The 18,422-nt window shown below is 52.3% G+C and overlaps 1 protein-coding gene across 5 annotated transcripts in view; it reads left to right on the forward strand.

The window, feature by feature from the left end:
* The window catches only part of ST14 (ST14 transmembrane serine protease matriptase), a 58,182-nt gene that overhangs the window by 29,311 nt on the left and 10,449 nt on the right, over nt 1-18,422 (forward strand). For all 5 annotated transcript variants that reach the window (XM_019490176.2, XM_059720057.1, XM_019490174.2 and 2 more), the window contains exons 2-11: nt 10,110-10,269; nt 10,901-11,028; nt 11,474-11,544; nt 12,193-12,353; nt 13,183-13,218; nt 13,816-14,053; nt 14,587-14,726; nt 15,138-15,235; nt 16,516-16,625; nt 18,285-18,415. In XM_019490176.2, the coding sequence (XP_019345721.1) occupies nt 10,113-10,269; nt 10,901-11,028; nt 11,474-11,544; nt 12,193-12,353; nt 13,183-13,218; nt 13,816-14,053; nt 14,587-14,726; nt 15,138-15,235; nt 16,516-16,625; nt 18,285-18,415 (1,270 nt within the window). In that variant the 5' untranslated portion in view covers nt 10,110-10,112. The remainder of the gene's footprint in view (nt 1-10,109; nt 10,270-10,900; nt 11,029-11,473; nt 11,545-12,192; nt 12,354-13,182; nt 13,219-13,815; nt 14,054-14,586; nt 14,727-15,137; nt 15,236-16,515; nt 16,626-18,284; nt 18,416-18,422) is intronic.

The raw sequence follows: 18,422 nt of genomic DNA on the forward strand, positions 1-18,422 counted from the left end.
CCCAGGGATTTCAAATAGGAGTCCATGCTGCTATTTTTCTGTAGTCAAAAAATGAATGAAAAGAGCTGGCATTTTCCAATTGATGCTTTGAATCAAACAAAGTTGAGAAGCGCTGGCTTAGCCGGTGGCAGTGCTGTGACAGAGGTGACAAAGCCTAAGGGTAGCTCTGTTAGGTGCCACAGCTTGGCCAGCACGGGAGAAAAAACCCATTGTTGCTAATGGGATGCAGTTGTATATGGCCTGATAGCAGGAAACCAAGCACCAAATTGTGTTTAGCATCAGTTCAGAAAAAGGAGTTAAGAGCTGCTGTGGCGGCAATCCCCTTCCCTCCCCTCCCCGCCACACCCCCATGGTGCTGTCCTCCTTCGGGCACCTGGTGCTAGACCGAGATCTCCAGGTGAGACTGCTGGGAAGTGTCTCATGGTGATGTAGCACCTTGGAGCCTCAGTCATGGCACAGGACCCCCCAGTGCCAGTGTTGTACAGGCACAGAGCCCAGCGCCCATCTGCATGAGCAATGGGAGGCACCAAGATGTGGGTTCGGATGCCTGACGCTGTCCCCAAGCTGAACTGACTTTCGAGCCCCACTTTCATTCACTTCCTGGCTCGCTCTTCCTGATCGCCTCCTGTCCTGCAGTGTCTGTGGTGCAGCAGCCAAACAAGCCCGAACCTGCAGGCTGATCTGAGGTGCTGGTCCCACACATGGCCAGGTCTGGAGAGGTGCAAACTAACCCTTCTCCAGGGTACTTTGGATTCCCACCACGAATGGATTGGGGGGGGCTGAGCCCTTTCTGGGGTTCAGGAATGGGTGTCCTGGGGGTGGGTGCAGACCTTGGGTGGAGTAACATAGTGACAGCAGCAGCATAATGCCACAACATGGCTTTTAGCATGGAGCGCCCAGTGATTTGGGTGAGGGTGCTGTGGGGGCACTGGGTGATGGGAGAAGCCAAGCAATAAGCATTGGCCCAAGCCTTCCTCACCGATGGGTGGCTTTTCCAGTGTCTGCAGGATGAATGTGCTGGAGGATAACTGCTGCTCTAGCCTTGCCTCCTGCCACTCGAGTCTGCCTGTAGCTGAGTTTGGGCTTTCCTACCTTGCTGGGACTCAGTCCCCCATCTCTCCTTCCCACCCTTTGCTTCTGGTCCCTGGTGTCTGCCTGATTGGGACGGTACCAAAGTGCTGTGCTGGTAGAGGAGCTGGAGACAGGATCTTCCTGTGTAGGGCTGCAGGTTTGAATCCTGGCTGGGGGTAGGGCAGCAGCTTGCCAGTATTGTCACACTAAAGAGTTTTTGTGCTTTTTACTGAAAAGCAGCAGAGGAAGGGGCGGAGAGCAAAGTTGCACTCTGCTCCTGTCACCTGAGCTGGGGGTGGGTCAGGTGTGCGGGAAGACCCACTGGCAGCCTGGGACCTGCGCAGCTTCGCACACACCTCCTGCCTGGGGTGCTCACTGTCTGGTTTCCAGCTCTGGATGTTGCCGTTTGGCCACTCGGAGCAGTATGAGGACAGCAGGGGTAGGACAGCCTCTGATTCCCCCGCTCCAAAAGCACAGCCCCGTACCACTTGCACTGAAGGACTCTTGCCGTTTGCTGCTAGCAGTATAGGGCCCATGACATGTAGCTGAGCCTTTCTAATCCTGTGCAGGAGAGGACAGAGGTGCATACATGTGTGCCAGGCAATTCATTCCTGTCGCCCCTGGTGGGGGTAGATGTGCTAGTCGAGCAGGGGCTACCTGGGCTTGTAGTCACCCAACCTTTTGGGGAGGAGAGGATGGTGCCTGTGGGCGGAGCTCTGCTGTGTTGCCCTGCCCACAATGCTCCTGCCGGGTGGTGAAGCAAGTGCCCGTGATCCTCTGCACATCTGAGTCACCATAGTGATGCCACACCATGCTCCGCACGCAGCACCAGCTGTCAGCGGGAAGGGGGAACCCCATCCACTCCCCTCTGCAGTCTGATACCTCCACTTCTCAGTGCATGCCTCCCAGGGCAAGGACCTGCCATGCCTGCCTCTCCCACATGCCCCACGTGCTCCTGGGTTCATGGCTGGCAGCGTTAGTCACTGCTGCACCATCCAGTTTGACCAGATTGTATTTTTAGACAAGAATCACATCAAGCTGCTGGCTCCCAGGAGGGAGGCTCTTCACTCTGACAGCCACCCACTTCCTCCATGCCAGACACTGCAGGGAAGTGAGCAGCCACCCCCAGGGGAGAAGCAACTGCCCCATGGCTGTTTCACTCTTGAGTGCTGGGCAGCAGGAGCTGGGGTGCTGCTGGCGCATGGTGTGTGCAGCCTTGCTCTGGCCTCAGCTGTCTTATCAGCACGCAGAAGTGGGAAAGCCGTGCGGCTCCCTAGCATGCTGCCTGCTTGAGTGATGTCCACTGGGCCGGGCAGAGAAATCATAGCCCAGCTCCTGGCTTCCCTGCTCAGTACCACAAAGCCCCCTGTCCCCTGCCAGAGCTGGGACCGGCACCCAGGGTCAGGGCTCTCAGTCCTCTCTGCTCCGGCCAGTACAGCCTGCAGTGTCCCCCTCTCTAGTACTATTAGGTAACACTCACTTGCCATAAAGATTATCACTAGGGATGGATGAAGGACACAGGAAGGTGCATGTGTTGCTACCACGACTGGCTGTGTGGATGGGTGCTCTTGTAATGGATGAACCAAATCTAGAGCCCCTTCCACGCAGGCTGCTGATCACTCAGGAGGGCTCTAGGATCACTGTGCATCCCAGAGCCAGCCAGGAGTCCCTGTCTTCAGCCAGCAGCATCTGTAGGTCTGCCTTGGTGGTGGTTGGCGTCTGTCTGTAAAGGGGAAGGCAGGATTGTTCAGTTCCTGCAGGGGACTGGGATTTGGGGAAGCTGGCTTCTCTTTCCCTCTCTCTGTTTTATTGTACAGCAGGATCTGAGCATCTCCGTCATTAACGCACACGTCCTCATACTGCCACTGTGAAGCAGGGCAGTGCTTCGGCCTGCTGGTCCTAATGGGGGTGAGCCCCAGAGGTTGACCTGCTTGAGGCCATGGCCACTGTGATGGAGCAGGGGATCGAACATCTGTCTCCTGAGTCCCTGGCTAGTGCCCTGCCTGCTGGACTCGGCCCTTGTCTCCATCTGTCACAAGAATTGCAGAATCATGGGGATTGCACAATCACTTGCTCCCTTTCCTTTGGTTTCCCCATTTGTGAAACAAGAATAATCCCCTCTGCCACAGAGAGCAATAAGAGTGGGATTTTCTGAGCAGCCCAACAGAGCCAGGTGCCTCGCTCCTAATCCCTTTAGGCTGTTTTTGTAAAGACTGAGACTCCTGAATGAAAGCAGTGCAGGGCAAAAAGAGTAAAACGAAAGAATGAAAGAGTGCAGGAGAGTAAAACGGGACTTGAGGAGTGAGGCTGAGACAGTGCATTTGTGTTCTGTGCCTGGGGATCAGTGTCTGGGAAACGCAGCACGGTTCCTTGCTGAGCCAAGCGATGGCTCTCCCTCTAGTCGGGACATGCAGTGTCCCCTGGGCTGAGACCTGATTTCTCCATCAGATGATTGCTGCCCCTTAAATCATTTGCTTGTTTGCTCCCACCCTGTCACAGACTGCTGCAGCCTAACTGGATGGGTTAATGCACCAGTTTGAAGCCTGCTGCTACTGGGACCCAGAGGAAGTCTCTAGGGTGATGTGAGGGGGACAAGGAGAAACTGGAAGCAAATGAGTCAAATCCAGGCAGGGCATCAAGGGCAGCTTCTGATTAGGGAATTGTATTGGAACAGTTTCCCCGATGGGAGATTTGTAACACTTCAATACTGGACACACAATCCTGGAGAATCTGGGTAAAAAGCAGGTACAGGAGACAGTCTGAAATCATCTGTGATGTTTGTAATGCCAATATGACCTCCAGGACGAGGGAGAAGTGTCTCTGCTGCAGTGACGGGTGCTAGTGGCAAAGGGAAGATTGTTCCCGACCGTGTATGTCATTTTGCATGATTGTAAGTGTGGAGATGAGATCTAGGTGTCTAATTTTTGTCATCCTGGGACTCTTATGCTCAGCAATGTGCTGTACCATTAGGAGCTGCTGAATTCTGCCTAGTTCTGCTTTGGGGAGTGGGGGTCAGTGTGTTGAAGGGGCTACTTCAGAGGGAGCAGGCCCCTATGAATGACAGCACACCCTTGGGAGACAGCCTACCAAGGCTCTGTGAATGCAAACCTGAGAGTAGGCTGTGTGATCTGATCCAGTCTCTGCCAGAGCTCTGATGAGGAGGGTGAGTTTGACTGCCGGGCTTTGATTGAAGCCTACCTCTGCCAGCACCTGGCATGAATTAGTGAGGCTTCTGCCCAGAGAGAGGGGTAGAAAAATCTCATTAAAATCCTCTAGCTTGCTAGGGACGTCATGTGCCATATATTTTAAACCTCGCGTTATGCAGATACTAGCTTGAGATCAGATCTGTGGGCTCTGGACCCACTAGCAAGTAAGATCAAGGACTGAAAACAGGATGAGGGGAGAGGAACTTTACTGTAACTGCAAATTGTTTGGTTTGTGGGTTTTCTAGTCTCGTTTTTCCTCTGTCACGTTGCCATTTGCATGTGGCCTTTTCCTTCCTGTTTAATCACCGGCACCTACAGAGGAGGCAGTGGCACTGGTGCCCAGGCAAGCTGGTGGAAGCCGGGTGTATGGGTCGAAGTTCCCAGTGGCCTCGCGTGTCCGGGGCAGCGTGACAAGTGAGCAGGGTCTGGCTCTCTCTCTGGTAACCCGCTGACTGACTGTGACTCCTCACCGATGAGCAAACACACCAGCTGTGACACAGCCAGCAGCAGGTTTCTGTCATGCAGCTTGAAGCTGAGTTGCCAGGACATTCAGTGAGGTAGAACGGAGGAAACCAGCCCACGGGTTATGCAACAGCTGGCTTGCAGCAGGACAGGCGGAGAAGTGTACAGCAATAACCCATGCAGGGGAATGCGTTTCCAGGAGCAGAGGACTGGACTGACTCTGAATGATTTGAATCCTCGCTGTTACCAGGCTTTTAATAAAAAGCCTGCTTAAGAACACCCTGGCTGGCCAAAAGCACTGCTTTGACAGCCCTGGGGACAGGAGACGCCTGTGTGACTGCGGCCTGGGTATGGCACAGGCAGCAGCAATGCCAGCTTCCCTGCCAGGCAGCTACCCCCAGGGAGGGGGGCTTTGCCCATTCGCCTCATTCCAACCTGGACCTCACTCCTAAGGCTGCCCCTTTGGCCAGGTCAGTGCTGCTTCCTTGACAATCCCAGGACTGGTGCCAAGGAAATAATCCCTGTTCACTTGCTCCTGCTTCTCACATAAGCAGCAAATGTGGCATGGAGCAATGCTGACCATGCGCCCCATTGCTTGGGCTTGGGTGTGGGGCAGGGGGAGCAGTTGGCTGGGCCGTATTTCCTCAGCAGCAGTCCCACGCTCAGCAGGAAGGCAGGGCAGATCTAGTCCGGAGTGATGCATTTAGACTGTAAGGTCTTTGGGGCAGGGGCCAGCAGCAGCAGCAGCGAGCTTTGCATCATCTTCATCTTTCTTCAAATTGTTGACTTTTCTTTTCTCGATAGTTCCTTTGCCCCATTGATCACGCCATCTTGATGTCCTTCGTATTCAAAATGCACATTTATTTGCAGAATTATGTCAAACTGCCTTGGCACTTCCTCTGTTTGCCTTTTCAATTCTAGTTTCTGTTTTCCATCCAGTGGAACTGTGAGAATTTATTTGCTTTGCTGTTACCAATGAGCTTATTTTTTCTTTTTGCTTCCTTGATTTCTTCACACATTTTATTAACTTCTGGATCCAGCTCAGCAGCAATTATGGCATGCCCTGTATCCTTTAAGGTACAAGCTCTGTGTCTAATTATTTTATCTCCAGGGTCATTGTTTGGATTATACTCTAATGCATTACTACAGCTGAGATCCTTGTGGGGTCTTGGTCTGTGCTGGAGGCTTTGAAGTAATTACTGCGATAACTTGCTGGTGATCCTTCCAGGGGAGGAAGATTGGCAGACCTCTGGTATTGCTGCTGGTCTTCCCCAGGGCTCAGTGTCCCAAGGCAAGGAGAGGCTGGGAGTGCCTATGGAGCCTGGGTCCGGTGCCCCTGGGCCACCTTTGGTCGGAGCCCTTTACTGTGATACCTGCCCTGCAGGGAGAGCAGGGCTCTCCTAGGGGGAATTAGCCTTGTTCAGCAGAGTTAAGTGGACATTTGAAGGGCTGCGACACAGCAGGTTATGCCCAGATCTCGTGTTTTCAAAGCAAGTGTGTAAACTCCCCTCCCCATCTATGAGCCCCACTAGCATGTTCTTTGCTGTAACCAGGAGCACTAGGAAATGTTGAGAGGCACAAGAGGAATATAATTTCTTCCACAGAGCTCTTGACAAAGTTAGCAATGGGTCAAATGCATTTTCCTCTTGGTAATCTGGGATGTGTCGTTTAAATAAGGCTTTTGTGGGCAGCATCCTGTGCTGTACTAGAGCTAGTTTTGGTGGGGAGTTCAAAGAGAGCTGGGCTGGCAGGCTCAGGAGAACAGGGTTTCTTGGGAGATTTTTGAGAATCCCAATAGAATAGTGTTGCCTTCCCAAAGCACTTAAAGATCATGAATCAGGCCCCAAGCACTCTCGAAACTGGTTTTACAATCATGAGATTTTTGCTTTTTTTAAAAAAAAAGTAACTTTTGAGTGAGTTGTGTTTGTGTTCTGGGCCTGCGTTTCACAACTCTTCTCTGCAGGCTGGATAATTCGTTGCATTTAGATGACAACTCAGACTGCCTATAATACAGCTGCAGCGGTGGAGGCTTTAGCAAAAACAATAGGTAACAAAACAACAGTTTTGTCATCCCTTTTGGTTGTGCATCAGCCCTGTAAGGATGACATTTTTCTTTGCTGCATTTCTCTTGATCATAGCCAGAAATGGACAATAAAGAGTGGTTTGTTTTTTTTTAATATATATTTTTTTGGAACAGGCAAGAAGTGTTGGTTTATGGGCGGGGTTTGTCCAGCCTTACTCATTTGCCCATTATACTAGCTCCTTTGGTGATAGTTAGGTCTGTCTTCACGTTTCTTTTTGTCTGGGTATAGCAGTGCTGGATGGCAATGCTTTTGTGATTCTTCTGCTCCTCTCTGTGCTTTGGTGAGTACCACTATGATAAAAAATTCGCAGCCGAAGGGGTGCCCAGGCCAGGGCTATTGCAACCATTTCTGAGAACTGATGGAGGTGCCATCGGTTAGATCAGACTCTTACAGCTTTCTATTAATTACGTGCATCTGATGCTGGGACTGTCTAGTCTGGCAGCACCTGATGAGGACATTAACGGTGCTAGAGGATGGCGATGGTTTTCAAGCGACCATTTTAATAAGCGCTTACAACCTGTTCTCAACAGATCCGGAGTAAGACCTGTTCCTTGACCGGGGCGGTTTATGCTGGAAGGTAGACAAGGCAGTGGTGTAGGAGAGAGGGCTTCTGGAGATTGCCAGGGCAGAATGGAAAGTAAGAAAATCCTGGGAATGGGGAGGCGAGAGCTCAGGAAGCAGAGACTGGTGGCTGTTTGGTAAGTGAAGCAGGGAGCAAGAGCATTATGAAGAGTTACCAAGTGCAGATACATAGGGCTTGTTTGCAAGGGGACACTCTTAATGTATATGTAGAGAAAGGTTAAACTACAGCCCCTTCACTCTGGAGCCGGGAGCAGCCACACAGGGGTTTAAACAGGATTATGTGCCTTGACTTGCCCTTTAGTTGATTTGCCCTTCCTTGCCTGAGAGCCCCTGTGTAGGCCTGGGGGAGGGGGGAAGAGGTTGTGTAGGGTGCTTCAAAGGGGAGGTGCTTTTGTCTGATGCGGTAACTTTGTGTGTGGGCGACACAGCCGGACAGGGAAGTGGGGTTGACGGCTATATTCTGAGTCTGCAGAAGCGAGAAGCAGGGCAGACAGGCAGGAGGAGCTTACAATGACTGCAGTAAAGGGTGATCCAGATGTGCAAAAGGAGATGGTAAGCAAGATGGGTTAGTTGGTACCTTCAACCTGGCAGCTCTTCTCAGATCACATGCCTTCAGCACAGACTTGCAGCCCATTTTTGATGAGCTGTCAGTGCACAGGTCTCTGCTGGGGACTAGCAATTCAGCAGTAGAACTGCAGCCCCAAAGTCTGGCCCTTCTGAAAGATGCCCTGAGATTTTGAATGCCCCCTCCTAGCATTGAGACCCTTGCTGTCTTTCAGGAGACCTTGCTGTGCAAGAGGCAGCCCCGAAAGCATGAGACTCCTTGAGTATCTGTCTGGGAGGGAAATGCACAGGTTGTTCCTGGTTCCTCAGGGCCAGACGAGCCTGCTCGGGGGTGGAGGGTGGGGTGGCGGTGGGCAGGCATTGGTGAAGCTAGGAGCAGGGCCGTGAGAAAATGAAACTGCATGTGGCTGAAGCTCTGCTGTGCGCAGCGCCGAGCTGCGTGCCTCTCCCCCACGCCCTCGGTTTCTGGCTGTTCAGGCTGCCGGTGAGTCAGGCCCTGAAGCTCCTTTGTGACCATGTCCCAGCGCCTAAGGAGCGATGTTCGTTCCCCGCGTGATCGAGCAGCGTGGTTCGGGTGCTGCGCTTGCTGGGAAGGCGCGTCTGCTCGGAGCTTGGCGCCTGCTGCGTGCCAACTCCAGTCTGCCTGACCGAAGCCTGGCTAAGGCTGCAGCTTGGCTCCCGGCGTCTTTGTCTTGGGCACACCTGAGAGCAGGAACTCGGAGCCGTGGGTCCGTCCCTCCTCTCGCTGGCTGCGACTGTAGGCAAGTCTTCCTGGTGCCGCCCTTTCTCCATCTGTAGAAGAGGCTGACACTTGCCTGCCTTTGTGTCTAAGACTGAAGCCTCACGAGTGCCCCTGGATACATCTGGTGCTTTTCTCTACAGGCCTTGCACTGCTCTGAACCCCTTCAGCACTGCCCTGAGCGACACGGCCAGCTTCTGTTGTGTGTTATTCAGCTTCTCCATTGTCCTTTCCCCTGGGCAGAATTGTGCTCTGCGAGTAGCGCTTTATTTTTACCTGTACGTGCTACTCTGCTCACGTTGGTGAAGGCAGGTGGAAGACGTGCTCCTGGCACCAGAGCAGGAGCTGGGGAGGACCCTGGATTCATGTACCTGGATTCGTGTCAGACGCTGGAAGCCGTGGCAGGGACAGAGCCTACCCTCACGCTGCAGCTGTCATTGCGTTAAGCCTCTGACATCGAAATGTCCCTGTGCTCCTGAGAGAGCGACTGCCCTGCCCAGAGTCACCAGGTGCAGTGGAGATGGGACCCAGGTGTCTTGTCTCCTCGTTCTTGCGTCCCTCGTCCATGGACCAATATAATAGCCAGGCCTTGCCCAAAATGGATCTCCTCATCCTCCTTGGCTTCATCTCTTCAAGAATCAGTTTTGCACACACTTAGCCCATCATTTCCTTTTGCTGGCATTGGACCAACTTGCCCTTTCCAGGTCATGTCAGAGCTGCTCGAGTTCCTGTTGGGGAAGTTGGCTGATTCGCCTGATTACTAGAAAGTTATTTATAGCTCAGCGTGTCTGTATTCCAGGCTGGGAGTGACGCATAGGAGTGACGTATGTTTTCCTCGGTTGACTTTCTGTTCCAGTTTTATCAGATTGAAGACAATGTTCTTGGAATAGTTGTGGTCTGTATTCCTGGCAGTGCTTCTTCCTGCTGGGCTGAGTGTCTCCCCGGTCCCCTGGCAGAGCTCATCTCATTGAGCAGGGACCTTCTCGGTGTGCATGTGCGTGATTATTAGCCAAGAGTTGTGATATCTGTATTTTGCAGACAAGGGTCCTTGCAAGATTTGGTCTTGTCTTTAATGATGCAATGACTTAAAGCTCCCTGTTGGTATTTTGACTCTAGAGATTAGTGGTAAGAGAGCACTTGCTTTCTTTACTTTTCAGATATTGCTTTAACATTGCACAGGGGGCTGTTGATGTAAGGAGAGAAGGGCAGTTAAACACACCCTGGGCGGTGGGCACCAACGTGCAGTGAGTGAGGTTGTGTGAGTTGGCAGCAAAGCCAAGCTTTGACCTTGTATGTTCCAAATTTCAGCCCCGTGGCTTTGCTGGCCCTGACATCCCCCTTTTCTCATGCACTTGCTGTAGGAATGAGCTTCCCTGCTCAGTGTTTCAATCTCCCCTCTAGGAAATGAACGGCCTGGAGGAAGGGGTTGAGTTCCTCCCCACCATGAATCCGAAGACAGTGGAGAAGCGTGGCCCGAAACGATGGGTGGTGGTCACCGTTGTGCTCATTGCCATCTTTCTCTTCTCCCTCCTGGTTGGCCTGCTGGTTTGGCACTTCAAATGTGAGTGTAACACTTCCCATCCTAGCACCAGAGGAAGACCGCATGTCCTACATCGGGCCCCTACAGTGCAGGTTCTCCCATGGCCCCTGATGCCTCCACGTCTGGGAGCACTTAGGTTGCACCTAGTGGAAGCTGTGGCTCCAGCCTAGACCAGGGCTCTGTTGTACAATGCAGCGTGAGAGCCGACTTCTCCCCAGAGAGCTTGCAGTTTGAGCTCCTTTAGGGATCTGTATTCCTCTGTGAGCAGAGTGGTTGTAGCTCTGTTGTAGCTCTCTCTGGGGCAGGGTGGTAGCAGTACCTGTGCAGTGGGAGGCTTTGTAGCTGAGCTATCAAGTGGTGTGGGTGGGAAAAGGGTAGGACTATCTGTGGTTAGAGCAGGAGGTTGGGGACCAAGATGCCTGGGTACTCTTCCCAGCTCTGCTATTGGCCTTTTGTAAAACCTGCTCTAAAATCTGGGCCCGAACCAAGGATTTTGCTTAGGAAAATGACATTAACTCAGTACCGGAGCTGAAGGGACAGGAAGCAGGGAACGCCGTGCCCCTAGCTCCAGCTCTCACACTGCCATCAGCATGCAGGTCAGGGCCTAATTGCCACCTGACATCCTCTCTCTTTCTCCACTGGCATCTTCCAGATCGAAACGTGCCCGTCCAGAAGGTTTACAACGGCCACCTCCGGATTCTGAACTGGAATTTCCTCGATGCCTATGAGGACTCCAGCAGCTCCCAGTTCGCCATGCTCTCCAAGAAGGTGAAGAGCACGGTAAGGCACTGCCTCCTTCCTCTGGGGCTGCCCCAGGACTGGGGGGAGGCTCTGTTGTCACTGCCGCTGGGATTGTGTCCTCTACGTTGTCCTTTTGTCATTTTCTCCCCTGAGATCTTCAGTCTTATGCTGAAGTCCTGGTACCACCCACGCCAAGCTCAGAAATGTGGAAAGGGCAATGGGTCTGTTTCTCTTGAGATGTTTACAGGATGCCCTTCCAAACCTCTGGTCCTTGCAAATGCCTCAAACAGCTGCCTTCATCCCCTGACTGCTTTTTAGAGCTCTAAATACCGACTCAAGGGCCTGCCTTTAAGCACACATGCTCTGAAGCCTGTTAGCCTGACTGTGCCTTTAATATCCAAGCTTTTTGGGAATTGACCCATTCATGCTTTTTTTTAAAGCTGCTTTTCTGCATATTTGAGTGTGTTTCTATTACATTGCTTAGGTTGAGGAGATCTACAGGAGCAATGAAAATATCGGTCCTTATCACAAGGAGACAGAAATAACTGCATTCAGGTGGGTGCTGTGCCCTGAGCCTACGGGTGGGTGCATGGGAACACGAAGTTTGGTCCCTCTTGAAAGGAGGAGTTAATAGTCACTCTCCTGGGTTGTCATAGGGCACATTTATCTCCATAGCTGTACATGGAAAAGTCACAGCTGTTGCTGCAGTAGCCTTTTATTTTCCCATACTCGGGGAAAACCCCCAGTGAAACGCCCCTGTATTTTAGATCATGGAAAAGCAGTAAGAGAGAACACTGTGTAGTCTAGAAGAGAGAGCACCGTGCATATGTCTCCTTCGTTACATGCTACATGAGAATGGAAACACAATGGTAGCTTACTCTATCAGACTCACAGAGCAGCAACAGACTTGCTCAGTGCTCTCTTGCTATCAGCATTGCTCTTGCCTAAAGACCCTGGGTGCGGAGAGAGGCAGCAAGGTCTCCAGAGAGCTCAGTGTGGCAGAGACCTTCCCTGATGACAGCTCCAGCTGTGCACGGTCAGCTTACTTGCTTAGCTGATCCAAGACCTCCTCTCCAGAGCTGGACTGATCAGTGGACCCACTGATCAGTTGAGGACAATGTCCTTGTTCTCCACCATCCTGCTGTTTGCTCTCCTTCCCATGGCCTGCATGCTGATACCATGCATCCCCCTTTTTCCTTGCAGTGAAGGCAGCGTCATTGCCTATTACTGGTCGGAGTTCATGGTTCCAAAACACAAGGCAGAGGCACTGGACAGAGCCATGGCTAACAAGCAGAGCCTGATGCAAATGTTGACCTTGAAATCACGAAATCCGGCGCTAAAAGTGGAGTCGGTGGTTGCTTTCCGTGAGTCCCAGCATTCTTTGCTGCTTCGGTGTGGGGGCATGTGCAAGACGGAGATGGCTTCTGCTTTGCAAGGGGCAAAGGTCCATGATTAGGCAAACCCTGCAGGACCTTGGAAGGAAGGTTTCTAGAGGCAGAGTGCTACCGATCAGGGGGTGGCCGCCCTTGCTGCGTGGGAGAGCTGACATGGTCTGTGTGGGAGCCGTGTTGTGGGAGAGTAGCAGTCCTAAAGGGCTTTGGGGGTGAGGCCTGGGGAGGAAGGAGGACTTTGTTCCTTTGGCTTGGGAGGCTTCGTGTGGGAGAGAGGAGAATCTCTCAGCGCCTGGGACACTGGAGGTTGTGAGGAGCACATCCCTTAGACTTACCTGCTGTGTTAAGGCCCCGGGGATCCTTGGGTGGAGGCAGGCGGAGGCTGGGAAATCCCAGAGCTTTTTGTGCTGCTTTTGCAGAGCAGCGAGATCCTCCCTGAGGATGAGCGCCGGCACCTGCCAGCCTGCCTGGGGGAGGAGGGTCCAAATGGCGCTCTGCTTTCCCACTTGCTCAAATGCATCCCGTATCCTGTCCAAACACGGTGGGGGCTGCCCAGAGCTCCCTCCTTGTCGGACAGCTCCTTACTGCAGCTCGCTCGCTCCCGTTCAGAAGTCTGCAGGCTTCTGAGCCCTCAGTCCGGTGCTCCACGGATCAGGCTGGCATGCTGGGGGAAGGGAGAAGGCCATCCAGGCTGCAGCCTGCAGGGAGGATGTCCCTGTGGAATGAGGCCAGCCGGCAGCTCTCGGGCAGCGCGCAGGGCCTTACCTCATCACTAATGAATGCATGCTTGTTTCTCTTATAGCCGCCGATCCCAGTATCGTCCAGGCTTCCCGGAACAGTGAGTATTGCTCCTCCAGCTTTGTTTATAGTGCATCTCCCTGCAGTGGGGCACGGGGTGGATTGCTCGTTTCCAACGAGAGCCCCGGCATATGGGAGTTTCCTTCCAGCGGGGCACGTCTCTGTAGGAGGCTGTTCCCTCTTGCAGGGAGGGAGGATTTGCATTCGTTGCAAACTAAACAGTGCATGATCCTCGCTGGAGCCCCAAGATCACCTGTGGGATCAGATGGGCCTGTCTCTTAGTGATGTTTTGCCACATGTAGTGCAGCTTTCCCAGGAAAGTGATAACAAGCAAGAGAGAGCACAACCCATGCATCTCTGTAACAGTCTGCATGGTGGCTGAACTCTGCACACAGGGATAGGTCTGGGGAATTTAAAGGTGCAGAAAACCAAATGCCATTACAATTTCTTTGCTCCATACAGCACATCTGGGCTTATGGGGAGGCAGAACGTGGGATGATATACTGCAATGCTTTTCTCCATTTAAATCGAGTGCTACCTGCTTGCAGCATCTATCTGCTTTCCCTTCTGTGGCGTGTTCTCTGACATCCAACCCATCTCTGCACCCCTGTCCCCCCACCCCTTCTGTCCTGTGCAGATAGTTGCAGTTTTTCTCTGCATGCCAAGGAGGGCGAGATCACCAGCTTTACCACACCAGGCTTCCCCAACAGCCCATACCCCAACAACGCTCGCTGCCAGTGGGTCCTGAGGGCTGACGCTGATTCCATTATCAGCCTGACTTTCAAGACATTTGATGTGGAGCCCTGCAGTGAGGGCAACGACTACATCAAGGTCTACAACTCCCTGAGTCCCGTGGAGCCCCATGCCCTTGTGACGTGAGTGCTGCTGCCTGGCTGACTTCTTGCATTCTGATCATTTCTGTTAAGTGGGGAAATGGGTATCGCATTCCTCTTCCTTATCTACAGGCCTCAAAGCAAAAGAAACACAAGGGAGGGAGAGCAGCTGTCCAGGCTGGTTCAAGGGGTCATTGCTAGGAGTAATGCGATGATGCTGAGTGAAAGGAAAGCCGCCCTAAATATAGGGGAACCTGTAAGAGAGAGTGTTTAGTGGCTTCCAAAGCAGTTCAGCAACACAAGAGGAAGAACCGACTCTGCCCAGGCCCCCACAGCAATGCCTGCTCCCTAGCTCAGGAAACACTGGAGCAGAAGTCAGCTGAAACGGTTGCTTTAATCCTAGGATTTGTGCAGAGGCAGGGACAGGGTTGGGAGTCTGCGTAGCGGGGCCTGTCTATGAAGTAGAGGCTAGGACCCAGTGAGCACGTTCGTGCCTGTGCTGGGAGCTGCCGCGTTGCACTGCAGGATGCTCTGCACTGAGCGGTCTGACAGTCTCTGTGCTTCCCTCCTCCCAGGCTGTGTGGCAGCTATCCCCCATCCTACAACTTGACCTTCCTGTCCTCCAAGAACGTCATGTTGGTCACGCTGGTCACCAATGCCGAAGGCAGGCGTCCTGGCTTCAGGGCCGAATTCTTCCAGCTCCCGAAGATAAAAAGTGAGCAGAAGAAGCCTTCTTGTGTCATGGGCGGGAGAGGGGAGGGACAGCCTGTGCTGTTGACATCAGCTTGGCAAGGATGCTGCAGGCTGGTTGAGAGACCCCTGGAAGCTGCCCTTGTCCTAGCTCTCAGAAGAGCTCATCTTACCCATAGTGTGTCTATCTGCTTTAATGATGCCCCTTAAGGAGTGCGTGGGAGGAATTATGTGGGATTACACATGAAGATTGTTGTTGGCAGGAACCACCTAATTGGTCTCCCGGGTTCAATCCAAGCCTTCGACTGGAATTGGTATCTCCAGAGATCGGCTTAACCTCGTTAAAGGCAGCTTTGAATGTCTTGCCATTGCTGCTTTTGACAGGCCAAGTAGCTCCAAGTCCTAACCCAGCTTCTTCATTATGCTCGTCTTCTAGGCTGTGGTGGGACATTGAAGGGAACCACTGGGACTTTTACCACTCCTTTCTACCCAGCACACTACCCCCCGAACTTGGACTGTACGTGGGACATTGAGGTGAGAAGGTCAAATGAGCTTTGCTCTCAGGGAGTCTGAGAAGCTGTGGGCAAATTGAGGCCCATCTGTCTGGGCAAGCGAGTCTGTAGTTTGAACTGGCTCATGTTTCATGTTACACAGCACAATTATCTCTTGGTGGCAAGATGTGCAGGTGGTCACCGAGGCTGAGAGATTAGCAGAATTCAGACGGGGACTGGAGGGGAAGTGTCAAGGGCAGGAAAAATGTGCAGGTGCACACCTGATTCCCACCGTCACCTCCGTCCATAGGCCATGTGGACAACAGCATCAGCCATTACTTTGTGTAAAGCAACAGGATAAACGGTTGTACCTGAGGGCACAGATGGACCCCTAAGTGACCGGGCTGAAGGGGGGAACAAATTTCCCTTGGGAGCTATTCCATTTAAGAGCTTTAAGGCTTCTGATGTGGCCTCTGAAGCATCTGCCGTTGGGTAGGAGATGGGGTGCTAGGCTAGATGGGCTCTGCTGCAACTCAGTTGACCAGCTTCTCCATTCCTTTCCCTTCTCTGGAAGTCCCCTATGCAGCTGTATCCAGTCCTGGTTCTGACTAGGACCTGCTGCTTTCCCTTCCCTTGGGGAGGTTATTCGACACCCAAATAGACCTCACTGGCCAGGACCTTTCCCTGACTTTCTTCTGAAGTCAACTGGGCTGGCAAGGTGACGGTTGGCACCTGTATCACTACCTTGCTTGATCACTGGGACTAAGCTTGAGCTATTCTGGCAACCCATGGAGCTGTCTGGAGTAAACTGCAGGTGGTAGATTATTGCCCTGGCTTAGCCCTCGCCAGGAGTCAGGTTTGATAGAGCTTTGCCTGATCCCTCTGCCTTTTCTGGCTGTAAATGTATCTTAGACTCTTATTGTCTCCTAATGAATCCAGGAGTGCTTACTTGGGGCAGGGAGAGGAGTTTCTTGTAGCCCGGGTCTGCTCTTGTGTCCCTTCCTGGGCTGTTGTCTGCCCATTCTCCTGTGTCATTCTCACACTTGCAGCCTGTTGGTGGGGCTCCGTCTTAAACCCCTTTCCACACTGGCTTGAAAGAGATAATCTGATTCCTGCTATTTCCAGAGATTGTCTTAGTTTTGTTAAGAAGCTCCTACCAAGGCAGAGAGTGACAGATAATACAAAATAACTGCCTTTTCCTTTTCGTTATGGAGTTGTGCTCTGCTCCCAATTTCCCCCACCTCCCGTCAGAGTTGGTCACAGAGGAGATAGGAGGAAAACAGAGTCTCTGCTCCTAACCCCACTGCCTCCTTGTCCTTCCAGGTGCCTAGTAACAAGAACGTGAAGGTGCGTTTCAACCTGTTCTACGTGCTGGAGCCCGGCGTCCCCATTGCCACCTGCACCAAGGATTATGTAGAAGTCAGCAATACGAAGTAAGTGCTGGGCACCCAGCACTGGGCTCTGTGGCCTGATTCTGACCCTGAGGCAGAGTGAAAATTAATCTGAGGAAGTGTCTTTTCATGTGACTCTGGAAGTCACTTCCACAGCTTTGTTGAGACCAAGGAATTTCCTGTATCTAAGGCCTTGGGCATTGGTGTGGCTAGAAAGAACATGCAGAACCAAATGGAAGGGACTTGAAGGGATCTAAAATCTCGTGTATCAGGTCGCAACTGAGAAATTAGGAAGAGGTTGTTGGGGGAAGTAGGTTGATTGCTTTGAAGCAGCCTTCTGTGGAGTCCTGCTGCTTTCTTTGAGGCATCTGGTGCTGGCCCCTGCCCCTGCCAAGTCTGATCTGCCCTGAAGTGTTCCCCTGGCTTGTGCAGAGCGTCTGAACCTGCTAGCTGCCTCAGTCCCTTCAGCAGCCAGGACTATCCCTGGGTGCACTGTATACTCATAAGCTGATGGAGAATAGGTTTAGGTTGGAGATCAGAAGGCAATATTTTACAGTTAGGGTGGCCAAAATCTGGAACCAGCTTCCCAGGGAGGTGGTCCTCGCCCCTACCTTGGGCAAATTCAAGAGGAGGTTGGACGATCACCTGTCTGGGGTCTTGTGAACCCAGCATTCATTCCTGCCTGTGGCAGGGGGTCAGGCTAGATGATCTGTTCAGGTCCCTCCTGACCCTAGCTACTATGAAACTACTCTACTGGGGAGCTGCTGAGTAGAACTGCCACTAATGTACATGTGAGCAACACTCATAGCTTGGCAGTGAGCTATCTGTCACCAGACATTCATCCAGTAAAGCCAAATACGTGTAGCCGAGATGAGATCTTGAACTGGAAGGGGAGCCGTTCCCCTCTGGCAGCTCCCATGGAGAAGGGCAGGGTTTCAGTATTAGTGCAGTGGCAGTGAGAATCTGGCTAGCTCTCTCTCATTAGAGGTCATTGCTTAGCAGCTCTAGCTGAGCTATCTACTTGGTTTGAAATGATAGGTACCTTGCGCTAAGCTGAAATGAGCTCTATTATTTTAAAAATTCTGGCACTGACTAGCAGGAGATCTGACCCTCTCAAACATGTGGGAGTTCAGGTTGTGAACCTCATTCTGCATTTTGCAACCAGCTCTTCTTATTAGCAGCAGCTCTTGGGAACAATAGCTGTGGACCCATGCTTCCAAAGTGTTAGGTGCTGTACAGAGAAAAGCAGATGATTCCTGCCCAAAGAGGCTCCAGTCTAAATAAGAGGCAAGAGGTGGACACAATCAAGAGAGCACAAGGTAGCAGAGAGGCACAACTGGTCAGCATGGCAGGCGCATCGGCTCAGCTTACCAGCATCAAGCCATTGCCCAGGGTTTTATAGCTTTTCCCTTTATTGTTGGCTGGATCGCACTGACCAGGGGTTGAAATGCAGCACTAAACTTTGCAGCTCTATTATGCTGGGAGATGCAGCTGAGTCTGAGGCACCTATTTGTGGGGCCATTGCCACCTCTGCCAGCTGTGCTGGACTTGGTCAGTGTTTTAGATGGTCTGAGCAATAAGAAACCTAGTGGTTTTTAGACCACTTTGTGTGAGGAGCCCAGAGTTTGTGCTTTTCTCCATTAGCCTCTTCCACTGTAACTCTGCAGCAGGTAATAAATCCTGTGCTGTGTCCCCCTCCAGGTACTGTGGAGAGCGTCCCCGGTTTGTGGTGGCAAGTAATACCAACAGAATAACAGTCCAGTTCCACTCCGACCAGTCGTACACTGACACTGGCTTCTCGGCAGAGTTCCTGTCCTACGATTCCAGCGACCGTAAGTC

This window comes from Alligator mississippiensis, chromosome 16 (assembly GCF_030867095.1).
Source record: "Alligator mississippiensis isolate rAllMis1 chromosome 16, rAllMis1, whole genome shotgun sequence".
In the NCBI taxonomy this organism is placed as follows: Eukaryota; Metazoa; Chordata; order Crocodylia; family Alligatoridae; genus Alligator; species Alligator mississippiensis.